Raw genomic sequence first — 24,175 nt, forward strand, 5'->3', positions numbered from 1 at the left:
CAATGCAACCTTTTAATTCCAAGCAGAGTCCCCCTCCCTCAGCATGATCACACGCGTGCGCGCACGCACACACACACACACGCACACACACACACACACGCACACACACACACACACTGCAGAAAGGGATCTCAGGGTCTGGGCAGGAACAAAACCCAGACCCGGGCAAAAAAATATATATAATTATATACACATGTGTATTTGGAGAGAAGAAAACCTGGGAGCGTGATTAGGGTAGGGCGGAAAGTAAGGTGAGGAAAGCAGCTGGGGGTGCCCCAATAAATTACATTCTTTAGAAAGCATGGTGGGGCGTGCACGGGCATGGGCGGAAGCGATGGCCAGGACTCTCAGCCTGGCTCCTCATCCCATCGAAGGAGATGAGTTCCGCCCAAGACCTGGATGCTAGAAGGCAGCATTCTAGCCAACCGCGCCTGCAGGCTGATGGTGGGCTGGGGGTCTGTATAGGCGACATCTCCACTCTATGCCACAGGCTTCTGGGGAAGCCACGGGGCTAGAGCAAGAGGCTTCAAAGCTTGGGGGTCGCAAGGGCAGGGTAGGGCGCGAGCTGGAGACCAGGTGGCCTCCCTGCTGGAGGCTGAGAGGCGGGAGGCCCAGGTGCACGGGAACCTGTCCCAGGTGAGCTGCAGAGGAGTGCTTGGGTACACATGGGGTACTGGGGTGCTCTCTGCCTACCTGGCTGCTCCCCACCCTCACGGGACCTCCTACCAGGCCCAAGAGATCTCCCCACCCAGCAGACAGGCCTGACCACTAAGTGCCATGTTCATTTCTCATCAGTCTCTTCTGGGACATTCATGTGGGCATGGGGTAGGGAGAGGATGCAAACATTAACTCTCTGTGTGCTGGAGTCCATGCGCTTGCCCTGTACTGTGAGGACCAGGGATGAGAGAAGGAGACCCCCCTCCCCTGTCCTGGCTCATTATGGGAAAGAAAGTCCACATCCTACCCCAACACGGCAGAGGTCTTTCTTGCTCCCTCTCAACTTGGGTGACGGAGCCAAGCCCACCCCTGCGCCACCTCCCTGCTCCCCCCACCAAGAGATGATGCTTTGGGGTCTTGGGACCCCAGCTCCAGGGCCCTGAAGCGGCAGGGGTGAGGGTCAGTCACGGAGTGGGTGAGGGCCATCAGAAGAGAGAGGCCTTTTTCTTGAGTTCGTTCCGCTTCCACAGAGCCAGCTTGCCAAACTCTTCAGGAGACATGGAGAAGACCCTAGAGAAGTCTTCTGCTGACAGGTGCCTCTGCAAGGGGACACATGGTGGCAGTTTAGGGGGAGGAGGCACAGGTGGGACTGGGCCGAGTGACCAGGAGGTGGTCCTCCCCAGCAGGAAGCCCCTCACCCACCCTGCACATTGTCCCTGCATACCTCCAGCCTCATCCGATCCACACCTGGAGGCAACTTGGTTCGCCCCCTATTGGTCACCACCAGCATTTCATAAGGATAGATCTGGGGGTTGGGGAGGAGAGGGGGGCAGTATTAGGTTCATAGAGGTGCCTGTCAACCTTACCCCTGCTGTTCCCCAGGCCCCCTTATCAGCCTGAAGGGGCCGTGGGGGCTCATGCCATCTTGCCATTCAATTTCCGTGCTGCCCCTCCCAACATCAGCCCAGAGGACCCCTCAGTGCATTCACTTCTCTGGCTTCTCCCCAAGCTGGCCCTCCCCCGCTAGAGACGGTTCTGTCCCCTGCCCGCCACCCCCTGCCTCTGCCCCTGCCCCTCACCTTCTGCTCCAGCACACAGGGCAGGGAGTTCCCCCGGTCCATCCTCCCCCTCTGGCCCTCTCCATTCTGGGGAGACCAAAGCCGCAGTGAGCCAGAGTGCGGCAAGGAGACCTCCCCAGCCTTTTCATGTGTTTCTTGCGGCCTCACCAGGTGACTCCGTGGCCCCACAACCCCCTCCCCCAGCACTGCCGTCTCCCCATCCATCCATGGCTTCCGTGGTCCACATGTTCCCCTCCGGAGGGCACTCACCTGCAGGCCTGCAGAAGACAAGAGTCACTGTTCAGAGGTGGCTCTGAGGTCAGCAGGCCTCCAACCTGCCAGTTCAGCCTCCCCCACCTCCAGCCACAGAGCCCTGCCCACATCGCACACACAGGCTGCCCATGGAGCCTGCTCAAGCCCCTTGCCCAGCATCAAGTCAGCCCTGTCTCTCACCTGGGCTTTCAGCCTCACTCCCAGATGGGCTGAAGTCTGTAGACTGGAGCTGGAGAGGACACAAAAGGATCAGAGGAGATGGGAGTGTACTGCATTGTTCCCTTTCACCCCCTGCCCGCTGCCCCGCCTGCCCGAGTACCCCGTCCCTCACAGGCCCCACATGCCCACTCTTCCCTAGCAATCTGTGAGTTCGGTGCTGGGATCTTACCCGGCTCAGGGTGGTCCTGCCATAGGCGGGGAGGGAAGAAGATTTAGACGTTCCTGCGTGCAAGGCTGGAAGAGAGCAGGAGGCCCCGATTCAGTCCCTTTGGCCTGACAGTCATTCCTTGGCCTCCCCTGCCAGGGGCAGGGCCATGGAGAAGGGACTTAGGGGAACCCAGTGGACCTCTTTTGGTTTCCAGCTCCTGCCTGTTACCTGCAGCAGGTGACAGCATGCTGCAGTTCTGAACTGCCCCTGACGCCTCCCCTCTCTTTAATGGACGTGCACAAAATAGACTTTTGGGTCAAAGGTCCAAGTGTTCAAATTCAGAGTCAGATGATGAGCTAAGTCACGTCTGACTCTTTGTGACCCTGTGAAATGTAGCCCGCCAGGCTCCTCTGTCCATGGGATTCTCCAGGCAAGAATACTGGAATGGATTCCCATTCCCTTCTCCAAGGGATGTTCCCAATTCAGGGATCAAACCCACATCTCTCCTGCATTGGCAGACAGGTTCTTTACCACTAGCGCCACCTGGGAAGCCCCAGGTGATGAGGCTCACCATCATACGATGAACCTCTGGGATACAAAAATAAGTCTAAAATAAGTCCAAAGAATCAAATTATTACAGTTTTATGTTTAGCAATGTTAGTAATCAAATTTCAAATGCCTGATGTCATAAAACAGAAGCAGTCATTCTCCCAGCACTGTCAGCTGCTAGATGGCACCGCAGTTGCTTAGGCTTGACATTCCCAAGTCAGATGTCACTTGCAATTAGACCTCTAATAGTATCACTAAGGGCTTCCCTGGTGGCTCAAATGGTAAAGAATTCTCCTGCAATGCCGGAGACCTGGGTTTGATCCCTGGGTTGGGAAGATGCCCTAAAGAAGGGAACAGCTACCCACTCCAGTATTCTTGCCTGGAAAATGCTATGGACAGAGGAGCCTGGCAGGCTACAGTCTGTGGGGTCACAAAGAGTGGGACATGACTGAGCAACTTTCACTTTCAACATCACTAAGCTTTCAAGAACTACAGCTTATAATTCAGGAAAATTGGTTTTCAGTAACAGGTTTCCTAGAAAGCTTCTTTGTTTGGGCTAATGTCAAAATTTCTTCATCTCCAGAGGCTAGACATTGCTGGCATTCTATAGCAATTGTTTTGACCAGCATTTTGTGTGTGTGTGTACGTGAAAGTTTAGCCTGGATAGACTCAAAACTGTGAGGAATAATTGTTTTCTTCAAACATTCTTATAGGATATGTTATTTGGAAATTTGTGAGAATAAAATGTGTTTAGGGCAACCTCATTTTTTTCCTCTTGATACTTCTTACTTTTATATAGAGAACTGTCTGTTTTCACAACCCTCATTGCTGCTGCTGCTGCTGCTAAGTCGCTTCAGTCATGTCTGACTCTGTGCGACCCCATAGACGGCAGCCCACCAGGCTCCCCGGTCCCTGGGATTCTCCAGGCAAGAACACTGGAGTGGGTTGCCATTTCCTTCTCCAAAGCATGAAAGTGAGAAGTGAAAGTGAAGTCGCTCAGTCGTGTCTGACTCTTAGGGACCCCATGGACTGCAGCCCACCAGGCTCCTCTGTCCATGGGATTTTCCAGGCAAGAGTACTGGAGTGGGGTGCCATTGCCTTCTCCAACAACCCTCATTAATTATTTTTAAATAATATTTATGTATTTAGCTGTGCCAGGCTTTAGTTATGGCCCGTGTGATCTGGTTCCCCGACCAGGGATCGAACCTGGGGCCCCTACATTGGGAGTGTGGAGTCCTAGCCACTGGACCACCAGAGAGGTCCTTCATTCATTACTGAAGTACTTCACCTTTGTGATAATAAGTATGCACTTCTTCCTTGATGGACTAGTAGAATTTCAAGTATAAGGTTTTCACTCCTAATTACTTCTAGATAGATTATGTTTGAAAGTGACCATTAATTTCAATGTTACCATTAAGTCAGAATGACAAGCCTGTTCGTAATTCTGCAACTGTCAAGGCTGATCAGCTATGCTCGTAATCTACTCGATCATGTGACCATTGGTCCCATACAAGTTCAGGGATGCCAACAATGATGCTGACGCAGGCGTTTCGCTACTCAACTCTGCAAGGCCGAATGCACATTAAAGAGCTAATTTTGCCTGACTAGTTAATCCTGGTGGAGCATGAGGGCTGAATCCAACCTCCGGGACATTTCTCTCTTTCTGCTTCATTCTTCAGGCCTTAACTATTTATTCTACATTCTCTAAAAAAGCCTACCATAACTCTTCCCACCCACACTGAAATATCATCCAGCTGAAATATCACTTTGATGACCAGGTGGATGTCCCAGCCATCTATGAGCCTTAACAGTTCCTTGAGTCCCCCAACCCAGTGACCTTCACTTCTGCTCCACAGCAGGCAACCCCTTCCAATGGTCAGCTCCTGGATCCTGTTGTCCATAGCGGCTTCACCTTGACATTGAAGCCTGGGTATCCCACTTTGGGGTCACAGCGCCCTTCTTTGTTTGAAGTTTTCCATCAGCCACATTCCTGGCATGTCTGCTGGTCAGTCTCATGGGGCCTCCAGCATCTGCATTCCCCAGTCTCCCCTGACCTTCAACCTGTGACTGGGCATATGCTGCTGCTGCTGCTAAGTTGCTTCAGTCTTGTCTGACTCTGTGCGACCCCATAGACGGCAGCCCACCAGGCTCCCCCGTCCCTGGGATTCTCCAGGCAAGAACACTGGAGTGGGTTGCCATTTCCTTCTCCAATGCATGAAAGTGAAAAGTGAAAGTGAAGTCGCTCAGTTGTGTCTGACTCTTCCCGACCCCATGGACTGCAGCCTACCAGGCTCCTCCATCCATGGAATTTTCCAGGCAAGAGTACTGGAGTGGGGTGCCATCGCCTTCTCCGGACTGGGCATATAACCTTGAGTATTTTGGATTTTCCTGGTGACTCAGATGGTAAAGACTCTGCCTGCAATGCAGGAGACCCAGGTTCGATCCCTGGGCTGGGAAGATCCCCTATAGAAGGGAATGGCAACCCACTCCGGTATTCTTGTCTAGAGAATCCCATGGACAGAGGAGCCTGGTGGGCTACAGTGCATGGGGTCCCAAGGAGTCGGATACGACTGAGAGACTAACACTTCTACTTTCACACTTCCATCCACTTAGCAGCTCCTCTGGCCACTTAGTCCCTCAGCACGTGCCTTACAAAACTCTAACCCTGGGACTTCCCTGGTGGCCCAGTGGCTAAGACTTCATGCTCCAAATGCAAGGGTCCCGGGTTTGATCCCTGGTCAGGGAACTAGATCCCACATGCTGCAACTAAAGATCCTGCATGCCACAATGAAAATCGAAGATCCTGCCTGCTGCTGCTAAAACCCAGCACAGCCAAATAAATTAATTAAATACTTTAAACATTTAATATGAAGAAAAAACTCCTCTTGTTAAAACACAAACAAAAAACTCTAATCTGCAACAACCTTGCGCTGCCCTTCAGCCCACAGGCTATGGGAAGCACCACCCCGTGTGGGTGAGTATCACTACAGACCCTAAACCCTCTGCCCAGTTCCCATTCCCAGCAGAAACTGTTCTGAACCTTCACCACTCTCACTGAGCCTCACCTGAGCTCAGCGTGCGTGTGGGCTAAGTCACTTCAGTCGTGTCTGACTCTTTGCGACCCAATGGACCGTAGCCTGCCAGGCTCCTCAGTCCATGGGGATTCTCCAGGCAGGAATACCAGAGCAGTCTGCCATTCCCTTCTCCAGGGGATCTTCCCAACCCAGGGATCAAACCCGGGTCTTCCGCATTGCAGGCGGATTCTTTGCCCAATTTCTCATGTGGCCTGCTCTCAGGTCCAAGTCCCAGACCCTTTCAAGGTCAGCCTCCTGCATCCTAAGACTGGGTCTCTTTCCCCACTTCTTCCCAGCCAGTGCTCCCAGGGGATCATAGTTAAGTGCTCCTCAAGCACTTAAGCCCTCGGTGAACCTTGTTAAGCCCTCGGTGCCTTGTCCTTCTCTCCTCTATCTCTACACAATGGGATTTTTTCTCATGGTCCCATTACCACATATAAGCTGAAGATTCTACCTGAGCCCTGACTCACCCCTCAAGCTTCCAACTCAGTCAAACTCAGCATCCCACCTACATGCACTTAAGACCCAACATATCTCAAACAGTGTCTTCGCCTTTCCCCTGACACCTGCCCCAGGTCTGTCATTACCCAGAACCCAAGGCAAAACCCCCACTCATCTCTCCCTCACTGCCCAAATCCAATCAGCCACTCAGTCCTGTTGATTCCAACTCCTCTACAGATCTTCCTCGGCTTATGATGGAGTCACGAGCCCATAAACCATCGTAAGTCAAAATGCATTTAACAGGGCTTTGCTGGTGGTCCAGTGGTTAGGAATACACTTTGCAATGCAAGGTATTCCGGTTCGATCCCTGGTCCAGGAAGATTCCCACATGCTACGGGGCAACTGAGCTCATGGGCCACAACTGATGAGCCCATGAGCCTCAACTACTGAGCCCATGTGCCACAACTACTGAAGCCCACACACCCTAGAGCCTGTGCTCCACAATAAGAAAAGCCACTTCAATGAGAGGCCCTTCCACCACAAGCAGATTAGCCCAAGCTCGCTGCAACTAGAGAAAGCCTGCATGGCAATGAAACCCATCACAGTCAAAAATAAAATAAATTAAAAAAAAAGCATTTAATACACTGAACCCACCAAACATCAGAGCTTAGCCCAGTCAACCTTAAACGTGCTCAGAACACTTACAGGAGCCTACTGCTGAGCAAAATCCTCTGACACAAAGTTTATTTGACAATACAGTGTTGAATCTCTCATGTAGTTTACTGCATACTGTACTGAAAGTGAGAAACAGAACAGCTCCCTGGGTACAGAATGGTTGTTAAGTGTACGGTTTGTTTCCTGTCTTGATGGTGTGACTGACTGGGAGCTATGGCTCACTGATGCTGCGCAGCATCTCAGGAAAGCACTGTAGGACTTCCCTGGTGGTCCAGTGGCTAAGATTCTGGGCTTCTTGAGGGCACAGGCGTGGGTTTGATCTCCATTTTTGCACAATGTGGCAAAAAAAAAAAAAGAGAGAGAGCATCATACTGCACATCACTAGCCTGGGAAAAGGTCAACATTCAAAACTGGACATTTCTCCTGAATGCATATTGCTTTTGCACCATTGTAAAACTGAAAATTTTTAAGTTCTGGGTTATTACTATACAGACTGTATCTGTATAATTCTCAAACTCATTCCCTCTTCCCTGGCCTATGAATATCTTTAGCCTTTAACCAGACAACTGGAAAGGGTGGCAGATTGTCTCCAAAGATGGCTTGCAACATCATCTCTGAGCCTGTGTGCCCTTGGGTGGTTCCTATCATCAAGAAGCAGAATCTCTTTCCTCTCCCTTGTGTCTGGGGGGCCTGATGACCTGCTCTGACCAGAAGGCACTGGAAGGATGCCCTACAGCTTCCAAGGCCAGGCAGTGAGAGGCCTCAAGCTTCCAGTTTGGGGTTCTCAGATCTGCCCCCCTCCTCTCCAGCCACTGTGTTGGAAGGAAGCCCAGGCTAGCCTTGGTGATGAGCACCGTGGCACCAAAGCCCTGGCCACTCTACCACAGGCTCTGTGCTCTGTAATTCCAGATTTCCAGAGGCCCTCTCCACTGGCTGGATGTTTGCTGCTCCTGGCCTTTGCTCCCACACCATCCCTAGGATCTTCACTGCCCTTCTCCCCCACTCACTGTGTCTCATTCTGCAAGACTCCAACTCTGGAACCCAGGCCCTGTCAGCATCCTTTCAAAGCACTTCAAATGTAGTTCTCATCTCCCAGCACCTGCTATGCTGTGCTAAAACCCCAGTTTCCATGTTACTTCTCCCCCATGTCCTGAAGCTACCAGAAGGCAGCACTATAGTGTTTTACTCTTTATATCCCCAGGGATCAAGAATATGGTGAAGCGTGAGTTGCTCAATCAGTCGTGTCCGATGCTTTGTGACCCCATGGACTGTAGGCCACAAGGCTCCTCTATCTATGGGACTTCCCAGGCAAGAATACTGGAGTGGGTTGCCATTCCTTTCTCCAGGGGATCTTCCCAACCCCAGGATAGAACCGGCATCTCCTGCGTCTCCTGTATTACAAGCAGATTCTTTACATTCTTAGCCACCAGTGAAGCCCTAAGAACATGGTAGACACCCAATAAATGCTTGTTGAATTAAATGAAATATGCTAATTCTGTTTTAACTGATGCCATTTTTTGTCATCTAATTTTGTTCCATAGCTGGTGCTCTTGCCCTAAGGAGGGTGTGAGCACCCTGGGCCAGCACCGGAATCTTCTCCATCTCGTATACCCACAGTAGCACAGGGCTGGGCATGTGACAGACTCAGCGGAGTATTTGATTCAGGATCTAGCCAGGTGATTCTGAGCCCCCTCGATGACACTCACAGGTATGGAAGGGTGTCCGGTCAGGCAGAGAGCGGGTTTTCCTCCGAATAGGCAATGACTTTTCCATCTCTTCTTTCAAGATCATCTTTCCCAAGTTGGAAGTAACCTGGGGAAGGAGAGAGGAAGATGGATCCAAGGCGGCATCAGTACTTGTTTCTTTTTGTTTTTAACTTTTTTGACTGCATTGCATGGCATCTGGGATCTTAGTTCACTGACCAAGGATTCACTTAAGACTCCATGCTTGCATTGGAAGCATGGAGTCTTAACCACTGGACTGCCAGGGAAGTCCTGATACTGGACTTGTTTCTCATCTCCAAAAGGTTTGGAGTTGGGTCATTGGAAAAGACTCTGATGCTGGGAGGGATTGGGGGCAAGAGGAGAAGGGGACGACAGAGGATGAGATGGCTGGATGGCATCACTGACTCGATGGACATGAGTCTGAGTGAACTCCGGGAGTTGGTGATGGACAGGGAGGCCTGGCATGCTGCAATTCATGGGGTCGCAAAGAGTCGGACACGACTGAGCGACTGATCTGATCCGATAGCACAGGCAGGAGTGGGGACAGAGTTCCTGAGGGGCTGGGTGGTAGCCTGGAGCCCATGGAGCCTGTCCTTCTTGTGGGAAGCTCTGCCACATTGGGTCTGGTCACCCTTGAGAGCAAGGAGTCAGAGCTGCTTGGTGTTAACTCTGCCCCAGGGGCCTCTGCATCCCAGGCCACAATGCCTAGAGCACAAGCCCATGTCACCAACAGTGGTCTTTCTGTGACTCCCTGGACCCCCTCTCTCTGCTTGGAGGCCAGCAGTCTGCTCACTCCTTTCTCCTCGTCCCATGAACTACTGTGGCTGCTGAAGCCTAGCACTGTCCACGCCACCCTTTTCTGTGCTTTTGGTCCTAATCATAAGTGGCATCCCCCACAGTGACATGCAATCCCCGTGTCCCTGTCAAAGCATAGCCTGACATCCTGGCAAAGAAGGGGAGCTCCTCACATGTTCTGACCACCATACTCTTCAGACATGAAGTCACTCAGATCAGAACAGAAGACACTGGAAGGATGCCCCGTGGCTTCTGAGGCCAGGCTCTGAGAGGGCTGGTAGCTTCCAGTTTGGGGTTCTCAGATTGCCTCGCTCCTCTCCAGCCACCATGTTGGAAGGAAGCCCAGGATGACACAGGGAGGCGGGCGGGGGTCTCCAGACACTACCTTACTGAGTTCCTCTCTCTGCCGCTCCCTAAGAGCCTTCATCTCCTCCCCGGAGTCATCATCCTCTTCCTCCTCCTCCTCCTCGGCCCCCCTCCTCGACGCCTTCCGCTTCCTCCATTCTGTCTCTGGGGAGCAGAGGGAAACAGGCACATCAGTCAATCAACACGCACTCAACTTGCCGCTCCCTAGGGCTGCACCTTGAAGGGAACACTGCAAATCATTAAAAGCAATGTTTTCTAGTCTTGTAGTGAAGCTGGGTAGGTCACACATGCCCACGAGACTTAAAAGTCACTGGGGACCAAGACCTTGTCTCATTTCTCTTTCTCTTTCCAGAGCTCTCATCACAGAGCCTGGGACGCAGTAGAAATTCAACAAATATCTGTTAAGCAGTGAAAGAAATGAACGGAAAGTGAATTAATGACTAACAAGCAGGGTCATTTACACTGAGAGGGATGGGAATGCTGGGAATGGGGGAGCAGGAGCCTGGAGGGCTCATGCAGGGGATGGGAGTGGGTTCCTGGGGCTTCAGCCGGGCCTATGAGGCAGTGTCTGGGCCTCCCTCTCCCCTCTCCAGCAGTTTCTCCTACCCACAACAGCCAGTGATGGGGGGCACGGCCAGTAGTCCGTTTCGATCTTGGCTGGCTGGTTGGGGTCGGGAGGCTGGGCTGCGGGGAACTTGGAGGACTCGATGATGAGGTCCTCAATGGGGTGCTTGCTCTGAGGGCTGCCTCCTGTGGACTCTGCTGGGGTGAGGGGGAGGTCAAGGTCAGCCCCAGGCATACCCCGCCCAGCAGGCCGCCTCCCACCCCAGCTCCCCACTCACTCACATCTCCCTCTTCACACCTGTAAGATCGTGGATACAACAGCAATACATGAGGAAGAGCACAGGGCATGTTATGAACATCTCCGCTCCTATGGCCCTCCCACCCTCAGTGCAGCCTCCCAGCAGGTGGTGGGAAAGGGGGTGCTGGTCTGTCAGGGGAACCCTCACCTCTCTGTTTGTAGATGGGGGGCTTCTTGTAGATATTGGAATCTGGGCGAGTGGTCTCTGTGGAGAGGGAGCAACAGTGGATGAGAAGGAGGCGGTGATGATTGGGAGGGATGTTAGTGATGATGACGGGAAGGCTGGGTCAGAGGAGGGAATGGAGACATGGATTGGGAGGAGGTAGGAAGTTCTCAGGGGCCTGCCAAGAGCCAAGACAGAACTGGAGATCCTAGAACCGTCTCTCCCTCAGGGATTGGGACGTTTCACACTTTTCTGTCTGGGTGGGAGGGAAAATGCAACAGGTCCACCCTCTCTGGGAGCTCTGCCTGGGTTCCAGCATTAGCCAGTTCTGCTGGTGTGCATATACTCCAGAGAATAGGGGACTAAGAGTAAGGCAATTGGGTTCCTGAAGGAAAAAAAGAGGTCTTAGGGCAAGGATGTAGCCACGCTAATAGTAAAACCTACCAGGATGATGGAAATGGGGCAGGCTGGTCCGGGGGGTCCCAGCAGTTCTCGGGGCTGAAGCCTGAGAGATGGTTCCAGGAGACCGGCTCTCTGCCCACACCTGCAGAGCAGAAGTGTGGTTCACTGCAGCTCCCAGGCCCCCACCCCACCCCTTCCACTATCTTGGTGTTCCCACCCTAGCAGCCCACACGCCCCCAACCCCAGGGCAGAGGAGGGCTGTCCAAGGACTTGATCTACTAATGGTGCCTGATCCAGAAGAAAGGATTAAGTGAGATCTTGGGTCAGACTCAGATGAACCCAGAGCTGGCCAGTGACAGGACAAGGTCCACTGATTCCATCACCCCCTAGGTTCTGCCGAGCCCAGCCTGGATGTGTGTGGGGCAGGGGTTGGCCCCATCAGAGCAGGGCTGGACCAGTGTCAGGCGCGGGGCAGACTCACCTCTGGGGATGGTGGGGGGGATGTGGATTTGGGTGACAGCGAGCGCTGTGAATGGAGAGGAGGCTGGTCAGAGCCACAAGGGTGGGATTAAACCCTCGTCCCTAGGACCCCACATGGGCTACTTCTTCCCCCTCGCCCAATCCTGCAATTGCTCCGCTGATTTCTGGGCCACCTCTTCTCTCTCAGTCCTTGGCAGCTCTCAGGGCTGGCCCTCCACCCTCTCTTTCCTGAAGAGGGTCCTAAAACTTTCCCGAGGACCCAGGAAGAAGCAGAAGAAGCTGAGGATTCTGGATCAGTGTCCGTGTGCTCCGAGGGCCAGCTGAAGGTGGCTCTGGCCCTGATCCCAGAGCTGAGCAACGACGGGAAGGGACAAGACCCACAGTATCCAGGATGGAGTCAGGGCCCCTCACCAGGCATTTAAGTCTCCCCATAGCCTGGCCTTCTCTCTCTGCTCAGCCATGACACAGTCCCCTTCTCCAATACAGTTTGCAAAGTACCTGTCCCGAGTTATCTCGTGCATTGACTACCTGGTGAGGTGGACCGGCAAAGGTATCACTTCTATTTTGGAGGAGGGGAAACTGAGACCTCATCATCACACAGGTCACATTCAGCTAGGACTTCCGGCCTCCAAGTTCAGGCTGCTAAACTCGGCCTCTGAGCTGCTGGCTTCTGCATGCTTTCCACAAATGTGCTCACTTTCTGCCCACTCGCGCCCCATTCCTACATGACCCCACTCCATGCTGCTACCACTCAAACATGGCCTCTCCTGCTCTCTACCTGGAACCGGCTGGAGGCCAGTCCATCTCTGCCTGATTTGTAGTACAAACACTCAGTCACCAGCTGACTGGTGATTCCCGTGCACAGGTTCTCTTTCTTGTTTTGGCATCTGGCCTCCAGGAAAGAAAGTGTGAGAGGGATTCTGTCCCCCACCCAGTGCGACTGGGGGAGTCCTTGCCCCGAGTCCCATCCAAGAGGACCCTCCCACCCTTTACCTCCCGGCTTCTGGGCAGCTCCACGTGTTCCAGCAGAGAATAGGTAAAGTGGGGCTCATAGATCATGAGGTCAGGCCTCTCGATGTCCAGGATGGCCTTGTCCTTGGGGATGGCAGCCAAGTCCTTATAGCCCAGCACTTGATTGTCCATCTTGGCCTGAAGGGAAATGGTACCCATGGAACAGAGGAGCCAAAAGCCTTATCTAGAATACTGACCTTATGAGCCCGATTTGCAATTTATTAGGAAGAAGATGGGCAGCCATGATAGAGATCAGCTCCTATAAGTTAACATTTCTATTGTTTTCATTCTAAGGGTTTAAAGTGAAAGTGTTAGTCACTCAATCGTGTCCGACTCTTTTGACCCCATGTATTGAAGCCCACCAGGCTCCTCTGTCCGTGGGATTCTCCAGGCAAGAATACTGGAGTGAGTTGCCATTCCCTTCTCCAGGGGATCTTCCTAACCCAGGAATCGAACCTGGGTCTCCTGCATTGCAGGTGAATTCTTTACCGACTGGGCCACCAGGGCAGCCCCTAAGGGGTTTTCAGTTCAGTCGCTCAGTCGTGTCCCACTCTTTGCGACTCCATGGACTGCAGCATGCCAGGCCTCCCTGTCCATCACCAACTCCCAGAGTTTACTCAAACTCATGTCCATTTAGTCGGTGATGCTAGAGTGATCTTAAAACAATGATAATCCTTCACCTAGCACTTTGGGTACAAGGAGACAGGACCAGACCAGCAGGAGGGGGTACGCGGAATCTTCTCTGGATCTGGGGCTTTCTCTGCTTGCCATCCTGGCAGGACCATCGTCGTCTGAGTGAAGCTGCCCAGCACACAGCCTGTCCCGGACTCCTCCCTCCTCCCAGCCTTAGGACGCTGGTGGCCAACGGGTACTCACCACGATGCTGGAGGGAGAGCCGGGAACACTGGAGTCTCGGGAGGAGCTGACGCTCCCAGGGGAGGTAAGTGGTTGCTGGGGAGAGCGAGAAGGCAGGCAGGTGGGAATGTGCGTGGGTGCCAGGGCCGGGCTGGAGCAAGCGGGCTGGGGAAGGGGAGGGTTTCCCTAGGCCTCGGGGCTCCGGGGTGCGGTGCCACGGGCAACCACCAGGTGGCACCCTTGACTCCCGGACCTGACCCTCTGCAGGGAGCCGGGCCCCCACCGCGTGCCCCTCTGTCTCCAGCATCCCACTGCCCCTGCGTGGGTGCAGCCCCGCGCACCTTCTGCAGTCGTTCCATGCAGCAAGGATGTGGACGGCCGGATCACTCTCGGGATCCTGTGCGCGAGGGGAGACGACGCAGGCGTCAGGCTCTGTCCGGCTCCTGGGCGCTGCGCGCTTGGGGCCGCGAGAGCAGAGAGGGCGCTCCCCCGGGCTGTGGCGCCCTCATCCCTCGGTGACTGTCCAGGCTGCTGGCCGAGTGCAGGGCCTGGAAGGGGAGGGAGAACGTGCCAGCCGGGTCTGTCGGACCTGTAATCTCCGAGGGCGGGGGCGAGGACAGCCCCCTCTGACCCAGCGTATCTCCGGGGAGCAGGGCTTCGGCTTTCTCATTTGCTCAGCCCGCGGGGACATCCAGCCGCCCGTCGCCCTCGGCGGCGAGACGGGAAAGCGGACGGGCTGCACTTGTTTTTAAGCCATTGTTCTCTGGTTGGAAAGGAAATGACGGCAGGGGTCAGCCATTCCCAAGGCAGTCTCCACATCCCTTCTTCCTCACACCTGCCCTGCCCGGACTATGGTCAGTTTCAGGCCCAGGGTCTCACTCCCTTGCCATGGCCTTTCCTTGGCTCTGTTCTTGGGCCGTTGCCCCTCTCCCTCTTAACCTACTGTCCAAGGTACCACACCCTCTCATAGCCCAGAAAGGTGTGGTGATTTTTTTGTTTTTATTTTTTTGCCCCACAGTATGGCATATAGTATCTTAGTTCTCCCACTAGGGGATGGAACCCATGCCCCGGGTGTTGGAAGCACAGAGGCTTAACTTTCCATGGACTGACAGGGAAGTCCCCTGCCACCCCAGAAAGCTTTAACACAGAAGGTCTTAGTAATACTATGAGGTGGCTACAGCAGGCAGGAAGGACAGAGCCAAGGCAACTTGATGGGAAGCAGTCAGGTCACTGACTGGGAACTGTCTCTCTGCCCTGGGTAGGATCCCTGACCAGTGGAGAAGGGAGGGGAGCCACAGCCCCCCGTGCCTGTCCCCGTACAGCGAAAATCTCACTTGCAGGCATTTGGTAAAGCAGCCTGGGGACCAAGGCCACATCCCAGTTGCCTACCATCTTGGAATGCCTGAGTTGAGGCTGCCTTCCGAGGTACTACTTTGCTGCAAGCCAGAGCCCCCTGGTTCAGCAGGAAGGCCTCTGGGCTGGATCCTGGGGAGCTGGGTCCTATCTGCTGCAAATATTAGGAGTTCCCCTGGGGGCACAGCCCAGATCTGCTTCCTCAGTAACTTTCTTAGCAATCTTCCCATCCTCCCTGCACATCCCTGGACCAAACACATAATAACCATTCATTTAATGCCTGGCTGAGTTTCCAATGTGATGGTGACAGTGAGACTGTCTTCCAGCTGCTGGCAGTAAGCCACAGAATGAAGAAAGCTGATGGCTACAAAAGGTACAGGGAAGAGGCAGCAATCACGTAGTGGTTAAGAGTGTGGGCTCTGGACTGGAATGACTGGGGAGAGGAGACTCGGCTACTCAGAAGCTGTGTGACCTTGAGCAAGTTACTTACCCTCTCTGTGACTCATATTCTCATCTGTAAACTGGAAGATAGTTACAATATCTGTGTTATAGGGTTGTTCTGATTATTAGGCAAGTTATAACATGTGAAGTGTTTGAAATATAAATTCTATGTAAAATGTTAACTATTATGATGTCTATTGGAGAAGGCAATGGCACCCGACTCCAGTACTCTTGCCTGGAAAATCCCATGGATGGAGGAGCCTGGTAGGCTGCAGTCCATGGGGTCGCTGAGGGTCGGACACAACTGAGTGACTTCACTTTCACTTTTCACTTTCATGCATTGGAGAAGGAAATGGCAACCCACTCCAGTGTTCTTGCCTGGAGAATCCCAGAGATGGGGGAGTCTGGTGGGCTGCTATCTATGGGGTCGCATAGAGTCGGACACGACTGAAGCGACTTAGCAGCAGCAGCATGATGTACATCTCCCTGAAGACTGATGAATTTAGATGGCTTTTTCATAGCCATTCTGCCACAGAAGGTCATGAAAGACAGGTCATTAGTGCTCCCAGTCTTATCTGTGACTCTATATCAGGCCATTCTATTTCTCACTGTCTCTCCACCACCAAACTGCCTCCTGGAGCATAGGCAGCTCACTCCCACTCCCCTACTTTTGTGCATGCCCTTGAACTATTCTCTTCTCCCAGATCCCACCCATCCGTCAAGGGTCATCCTTAACACTTCTCCTCTAGGAGACCTTCCCAGTTATTCTAGTCCTCACTGATAAACTCTACTCTGAATTCCAGTGGAACTTAAAAAGAGACCATGTAACTCAGTCCTTGATTATATGTTGCCTGACATGTATTTTTGCTAACTAGAATGACTGCTAATTTCTACAATAATAATAGCTATTATTTTTTTTTGAATACTCAAGCTGGGTATTTTGACAAGCGCTTTACAAGGATTATTTTGTTTCATCCCCCTAACAACCCTATAAGGTTGACCTGTTTTACAGATGAGAAAGCAGAGGTTCAAAGAGGTTAAAAACTTGTCCAGCATCGTGGAGGTGAAAATGACTGTGTCTTCAGCACTGGCACGATTCATAGTGCCTTCCCAGTACTGTGTGAGGTTCACGTTGTGGACAGGCTAGCATTTGTCACATTTCTTAAGTCTTTTTGGAATTTTAGAGTCAAGGGTTTCTAAGACGGGACTCTGACCATCAGGGTTACACTAGGTATTTGGTGCCCATGGAAAGACTCCATTCCAGAGCTTCATCTTTCTCTTGCTTTCTTAACATTTACTTTGTAATGCTTTTAACTAGGTGTCTGAGGACCAGAATAAACTCTAGTGTATATTCAAAGAGCTATTAGCTCCCTCTCACTCCTCTTTCATCTTTACCTTGTTAACAGACAGTATCAAAATAGCCATACACTTGACTTAGTCCTAGAGGCAAGCACTCACCCATCCACCCACCTACCCATCCATCCATCCACCCATCCACCTACCCATACATACATACATCCACTTACCCACTGGGTTGTGTATTGTTTTATCCATCCATTCACCAAACACTTTCTGAGCACCTATTCTTCAATGACCACAGACCATTGTGGTCTTATGGAGAATAGAATGATAAGTCAAAGAAGCTAAGCTGCCCCTCTAGAAATGAGACCATGTGTGTAGATAATACCCCTGCAAACAAACAGTTACATATGCCAGATAAGATAGTATAAGGGGTGATGCAGTGGTTAGAGCTCTGTACTCCCACTGCTGAGGGCCAGGGTTCAATCCCTGGTTGAGGGACTAGGATCCCACAAACTATGGAGTGCAGCCAAAACAAAAAAAGATGGTATAAGGGGCTGTGAGAGGTCACAGGAGAGATGAATCAGTATCAAGAGGGGGGAATAAAAAATTTTCTTAGATGTGTTGGTGGTTTTAGTTGCTAAGTCACATCTGACTCTTGGTACCCCATGGACTGTAGCCCACCAGGTTCCTCTGTCTATGGGATTTTCCAAGCAAGAAAACTGGAGTCAGTTGCCATTTCCTTCTCCAGGGGATCTTCCCTCCCCAGGGATCGAACCTGCATCTCATGCATTGCAGGCAGATTCTTTGCTGACTGAGCCACAAAGAAAATCCTTTCTTTGAAGAGGAGGTATTTAAGGCAGGCCTTGAAAGGTGCCTAATTGGAGATCCTGGAAAAACCAAAAAGGGATCCTTGGAAGAGATAGCAGCATGATGGAAACTGGAGACACGGGGAAGCACTATGTCTGTCTGGGGACAGCAAACATGGCTGAACTGTGGAGCTCAAGAGGTTGAGACAGTTTTAGGGCAGGAGGCTGGGAACCAGACTGTAGATGCCTTGAGTTTAGACTAGAGGATTCCGAATATATTCTGTGGGCAACTGGGGCTATGGAATGCTTAGGAACTTTTTTCAAAATGAAGAAGTGATAGATCTAAGCAGTGCTTTGGGGAAATGAGTCTGGCTGCAGACTGGGAGATGGATTAGACAGGTCCACAGAGAGACCAGCCAGGAAGTTATGGCAGTAGTCCAGGCAGGGGATGGTGAGGCGCTAGACTTGGGCCTGGGGCCGAAGAGGCAGAATGTGCAAAACAGAACTGGATCTGGAAACCCCACCAGAAGGAGGGACAGGCAGTGACAGGAGAAGGGGAGGCAATGAGTTCACTTCTTGCCAGGTTGATATTGAGGTGGGGGCAGTAGCGGGAAACACAAATTTGGGAGCCATTTTAGCTAGAGGTGGTAGTCTGCACATGAGATTGCCAATGGAGAAAGAAGATCAAAAATAGCATTCTGGGAAGTACCTAGAGGACTAGAAGCAAAAAGGAGCTGGAGATGGCCTGAAAGGGAGGGCGAAGACGAGGGCTGGGGGTATACCTAGTGATTCTTTGTTTTCAGTAAAGGACCTAATAAACAGTGAAGGTACAATAAATATGAGAGAAAGGGTGGTGTGTGCTGTGCTCAGTCGTGCCCGACTCTTTGCAACTCCATGGGCTGTAGCCCACCAGGCTCCTCTGTCCATGGAATTTTCCAGGCAAGAATACTGGAGTGGGTTGCCATTTCCTTTTCCAGGGGATTTTCCCGACCCAGGGATGGAAGCCCTGACTCCCAAGTTGCCTGCATTGCAGGCTGATGCTTTACCACTGTGCCACCTGGAAAGAAAGGCATTTGGGGAGGGAAAGAGGGGTTGAGAAAGAATGTCATGTAGGAACTTCCCAAGTAGTCTGGTGGCTAAGACTCTACATTCCCAAAGCTGGGTTCCTGGTCAGGGAACATTCTACAGCTAAAGATCCTGCATGCTTCAACTAAAACCTAGTGCAGCCAAGTGTGTGTGTGTATATATATATATATATATTTTTTTTTTTTTTTTTTTTTTTTAGAGAGAGAGAGAATGTTAAGAAGCCCAGAGTCCATTGCCCAGAGAAGGGAAGATGTGTGTACAGGAGATACAGCTCACCAGTTTGGCTGTCAAGGCCTGGCAGCCTCTGAGAGCATCCGCAAAGGAAGCGTGAAGCCTCCTTGTTAGTAATGGGGTGCAGGGTGGAGGGGTGCAGGTGGCCAGGAGGCATAGGCCAGGGAGGGGCAGTTCTGAGAAGTGTGATAGGCAGGCAGGAGGCAGGAGAGTAACTATGGAGGAGGTAAGCCTGGTTGAAGGTTTTTCAGTAAAAGGTTTGTAAGCAGTGGGGAGTGAGGAGTAAAGGCTCTCAGTGGGGAGTGAAGAGTAGAGAGAAAGAAATTATGGCTCCTCTGAAAGGAGAAGAAAGGGAAGTTGGTAACTGCAACCTAGGGGCATTTAGAGGGAGCTGATCGGAGAAGGCAATGGCAACCCACTCCAGTACTCTTGCCTGGAAAATCCCATGGACAGAGGAGCCTGGTAGGCTGCAGTCCACGGGGTCGCTAAGAGTCGGACACGACTGAGCGACTTCCCTTTCACTTCTCACTTTCATGCATTGGAGAAGGAAATGGCAACCCACTCCAGTGTTCTTCCCTGGAGAATCCCAGGGACGGCGGAGCCTGGTGGGCTGCTGTCTATGGGGTCGCACAGAGTCGGACACGACTGAAGCGACTTAGCAGTAGCAGTAGACACGACTGAAGCAACTTAGCAGTAGCAGTAGCAAATCCCAATCAGGAGGCTTCTATTTTCCCAAGAAAATTGAGAGAAGGCCATATGTAGACCCAACACGAGGGTTGAAAGTGAAAGGGTTAGTCTCTCAGTTGTGTTAGTCTCTCAGTAGTGTCAGACTCTTTGTGACCCCATGGACCGTAGCCCGCCAGGCTTCTCTGTCCATGGGATTCTCCAGGCAAGAATACTGGAGTAGGTTGTCATTTCCTTCTCCAGGGGATCTTCCCCACCCAGGGATGCAACCCTGGTGTCCTGCACTGCAGGAGGATTCTTTACCATCTGAGCCACCAGGTAAGCCCAGGTGGGTTAGGCAGAGGCTGAAGAGAGTAGAAAGGACTGTAAGGGTCATGGTGGGGCCTGTGGACAGCTGAGCATCTGGGAGAACAGACCTTCTACGTGTCCTGGAGCCTCAGGCTGAAGCTGGGGGTGGCCCAGGCAACCTTCCCTTGAACACCATTTGCGGGTGGCTACAGCATGGGGCAGTGACTGCCCATCAGAGTGGTTACTGCCCAGAGAGGGAGGGAAGAGGGCCACCGTGAACCAGGTCACAGGTTACAAGGTCTTGAACTGAGACGCCCCACTCTCCCCTGCACGAACACGGTCCTACAGGCGCAGCCACTCAAATGATTCAGAATAACGATGTCCCCGCTCTGGCCCCAGCCCTTCTGCACAGCGTCCGCCTCATCCCTTGGGCTGGGTCTCTTCGCTTTCTGCTCTGAGTCACCTTCTTTCTCCACAGCGCCTGGTGTGTTGGAAAGCACCCTGCGGCAATTGTTAATATCTTACCCTTTCGGGAACCTGGCATGTTAATTCGGGACTAACCTGAAGGAGTGAAGGTCTTACTAGTGAAATATTAAGCCAGCAGAGAAAATGTTTCGGGGTGGAGTAGGGGCGTGGGGGGAGGGAAGGGCGAGGGGGAAGGGAGGGACGGAGGGAGTGTTTTCGTAGCTTCTCTCAAATCACGTTTTATGACCGCGAACCGCTTACTCCACCCACGCGTAGCCCCTCCCAAAGCCAGTTTCCTCGCGCGTCCGCACCAGCTGCCCCTGCTCGATCGGCGCCTGCTCCCAACCGGTGCACACCCCTCGTCTATGCACGTGCACTCCCAGGTCCGGGCTGCCTCTGGTGTACAGACCAAGAGGGCAGGCTGCAGCAGGAAGGGAGGGCGCAATGAGAGGAAAGGGAAAGCGCCGCGGAGGAAGGCCAGCCCAGGTGGCGGAAGGGCCATCTCAGCTGGGCCGCGGCTCCCAGTCCTTCCATCTCCGCCCCACCCTCCCCAAGCTGTGCAGCTGCGCCTTATCTGAGCCCCCAGCCCGGCTCCACCTCACACCGCCCGCCCCGTCTCCATAGCAACTAGAGCCGCTTGGCCTGGGTGATAAGGCCCGCCCACCCATCCTCGCGGGGGCCGGTTCCAGGTAGGAGCTGAACCTGCCTCGGCTCCCTGGACTTTGAGAAACGGAGGCTCGACCCGAGGTTTGGATCCTCTAGTCAGCTTTCCCCCGCCCACATTCTAAACCAACCACCACTTGCTCTGGGCCAGGGACTTGCACCCATCCTCTCTAGCTTCACACACGCTTACGTCTCCCCATTAGGCGATGAGAATACGGCTGAGAGATTGACTTGCCAACTCCCCCCGCCCCTACCCCCGCACCTACCCATAAAAGTCAAGCTGGAATTCCTACCCAGGTCTATCTCGCGTCAAAGCCAATGAATGCTCTTTTCCGTGGGTCCCCAAAGATCCCACTTTAATATGGACTTGGGATTTGGGGTCCCGTGCGCTACTGCGGAGCCACCAAAATCCGGCTCGCTGAACTGGCCTGTGGACAAGGAACAGAGAGGCTGGGGGTTGGGGGAGGAGGTTGGCCTACGGGCTCTGTGCCCTGGGGCAGGGAGAAGCCAGGCTAGAGGCTGGCTGTGCAGACAGTAAAGGGCTAAACAGGTTACGCAATGGGCAGGCTGTCCCCGTAGGTTGGGGGTCAGGTGGGCATGATTCTACTCTCCTTTTTCACCAATTTCATTTACAGTGTCCCTGCCTGCTTCACCCCGTTTCTGAGTCCCATCCCGCTCTTTCTGCTTTCCATCCCCTTTTTCTTTCCTTTCTTCATCTTTCTTCCCTTGGCTCTGTTTCCCTTTCACCCTCTCCCCCTCCCGGCCCCACCCCCGCAGTTACTGTGGCAACAACTCAATGCCAGAAATAAAGGCAGGATCCAGCTAGGTCACCAGTTTCCAAAACAGCATCCCAGGGTGGAGAGGGGAAGGGTGGGCCAGAGCAGCCTGGCCCTACAGGGGAGGCCCTGAGGCTGGGGTCTGTGTCTGTGTTTGTGTTTGGGTAGCGCGGGACACCCACAGTCGCCCCTCAAATCCCCCTACCCTGGGCTGGTGGTTCATGGAAACATCCTGGCCAAGCCTGCGCCTGCACCTTTTTAAGACTGTTGGAATCCCCACTCCCCTCCTCTCATTTTATCCTTCTTCCCCACCCTATTTTTAAGCCCTGCTCTATCTGCTAGGAGTAGGGTTGAGCTTCCTCTAATGCCAACCCCCAACAGCACCCTCTCACACTCTGGTGAAGCATCATCACACAGGGGCAGGAGGGCCCAAAATCTGGGTCCCGTCTTGGGAACCCATCTGCTCAAGGTCCTGCTGCCCCTTCTGATGACAGCAGGGCCCGGCCCTAGGCTCCCCCTTCCTCCTCCTCCCTCAAATATGCATCTCATCTTCCGGTTTCTTTTAGCTCTCTCTTGGGTTTCTGTATCCTCAATCTACACCCCCAGCTCTGAAGAGGCTCCTCTTTCTATGCCCCCCAGCCCCTCAGGTTTGCTTGGTCCTCAGCTTGTTCCTGCTCTGGCCTCTATTTATAGCTGGTCCTGTTGGCAGGTGGTGGTGTCACTTTAACCAGCTGGATGGATAGGGCTGGGGGAGATGCAAGGGAGATGGGCTCCCAAATTCAGTTTCCTGAATCCTGGGGGCATCCCTATTCTGGTTTTTACATACACGCATAAGCTCCGAAGGAGGAATTCCTCAGACCTGCACCCCCAGGTGGACAGTTTGGCTCAGGTGTTGGACATGTGGCCATGGCAAGGCTGGCAGCACGGAGCGCAGACCCCCGCTTAGGGGCACAGGCACTTCACCTACACAGGCAGCCCCTGCTGAAACACAGTTGCAAAGCAAACACACGCTGCTTGCAAGATCACGCCCCCACTTTCCCAGCAAGGCCCCCCCACGCTGCCATGCGGTACCTCTGACACCCGCTCACACGCCCCACCTTGTCTGCTGTTCTCCATGCTCACAGTCACCCACCCCATGGGTTGACACCCCCTCCCCAAGCATGTGCATGGCAAGGCACACAGAGCCCCCACTTACCCAACCCATGGGCACTCCCCGTGTCCCCTCCTTCCCAAAGCAAGACTGCCTGCTTTTTCCCATACCTGTCCTTGCTCCCCTGACTCTCGCATCCTGGCAACCCAGTCCCCTGGGAAGGAAACACTCTGCCCCTAAAGGGCAGGGAGCCTGGCCTGCCAGGCAGAGGGAGGGGCAGAGCTAGCAAGGGGGTACTTCTGATCCTCCTTGGGTGCCTTTGCATCTGCTCAGCTCCCCCGCACCCACCTCCCCTTCAAGCATTTCTACAGCCCGCACTGAGAGAGCACCACCGAGACAGCACCGTAGTCAGGCCTGTGGCCACGCCCTGCCACCTAGTCTGGCCAGCTAAGGGCTGGAAGGGGGCTCCCTGGGCCCCTCCCCCAAGGAGCAGGCCCTACACCAATGGCACTCAGGTCTCTGAGTGAACTACTCCCCTCTCAAGAGCATCTGCGGCAAGGTGGCAGGAGACTGGCAGACCGGCAACCCCCACTCCCCTCCCAACATTCAGCAAAGACAGAAAGCTCTCCAACCCAACCAGGCGACACCCCACCCCCTACAACCCACCATCATTGGGACTTCTGGCCAGCATAGCTAGGGGAGGGGGGCTACTCAGTGATACCGTGGCTCACCCCAGCCCCTCAAATCAGAAGGAGGTAGATCAGACCAAACCCGGCTAGCCTCGGGGTCCAGCCCATTCTCCCACTGAACAAGGGGCCACAGCTGACCCCTCCCCAGGGACTCCTACCCCCAGTCAGAACCTCACTTCTAGGCAGGTGCTGTGGCCAAAATGCCCACAGAGGAGAAGAGAGGCGGGGAGGGGAATGCGGGGGAGATGTCGGGGGTCCTGCCACCTACCTCTTCCCAGACACTGAGGCCCAAATGCTCTGAGGCCCCAAGCCGGCAGGGGCAGACGCAGATCCGGGGCTGCAGCTTTTGCTCAGAGTCCAGGTAATAGGAGACTCTTCCAGGAACCCAGCGTGCTCTCCCGGAGTACAAATAACCAGATAAAAGCCGGCTTGGGGTGGGCGAGTGGGTGGGGAGCTGGTGAAGGAGGGGACCTACCCTCTGGGCCTCCACTCCCTCACCCCCACCCTACTCCTCCGCTGATCCCGGATCTCGATCCCTGGCCAGGCAAG

The 24,175-nt window shown here is 53.4% G+C and overlaps 1 protein-coding gene and 1 non-coding gene across 2 annotated transcripts; both read right to left on the reverse strand.

Annotated features, from left to right (window-relative positions):
• DMTN (dematin actin binding protein) lies at positions 1–24,175 on the reverse strand. Its single transcript, XM_070376093.1, has 16 exons — positions 23,895–24,175; positions 14,094–14,300; positions 13,774–13,848; positions 12,880–13,035; positions 11,888–11,932; positions 11,449–11,548; positions 10,990–11,046; positions 10,586–10,738; positions 9,999–10,123; positions 8,801–8,906; positions 2,377–2,441; positions 2,169–2,217; positions 1,986–1,993; positions 1,737–1,802; positions 1,382–1,462; positions 1–1,256 (listed from the first exon to the last, which is right to left on the reverse strand). The coding sequence occupies exons 2-16, from the start codon at positions 14,109–14,111 to the stop codon at positions 1,143–1,145; spliced, it is 1,218 nt and encodes a 405-aa protein (XP_070232194.1). The 5' UTR covers positions 14,112–14,300; positions 23,895–24,175; the 3' UTR covers positions 1–1,142.
• Positions 4,090–4,162, reverse strand: TRNAG-CCC (transfer RNA glycine (anticodon CCC)). The gene has a single exon. It is a non-coding gene; the product is annotated as a tRNA-Gly (tRNA).

The sequence above is a fragment of the Bos mutus genome, chromosome 8, assembly GCF_027580195.1.
Source record: "Bos mutus isolate GX-2022 chromosome 8, NWIPB_WYAK_1.1, whole genome shotgun sequence".
Classification (NCBI taxonomy): domain Eukaryota; kingdom Metazoa; phylum Chordata; class Mammalia; order Artiodactyla; family Bovidae; genus Bos; species Bos mutus.

Bases quoted from the DNA above. Each gene is read 5' to 3' on its own strand.
- DMTN (XM_070376093.1), bottom strand. The intron at 11,933-12,879 runs GTAAAGGGTGGG...CTCCATTCACAG, and splicing joins AGCTGCCCAGAAGCCGGGAG to CGCTCGCTGTCACCCAAATC. The intron at 11,047-11,448 runs GTAGGTTTTACT...CCCTCTCCACAG, and splicing joins GCCCCATTTCCATCATCCTG to AGACCACTCGCCCAGATTCC.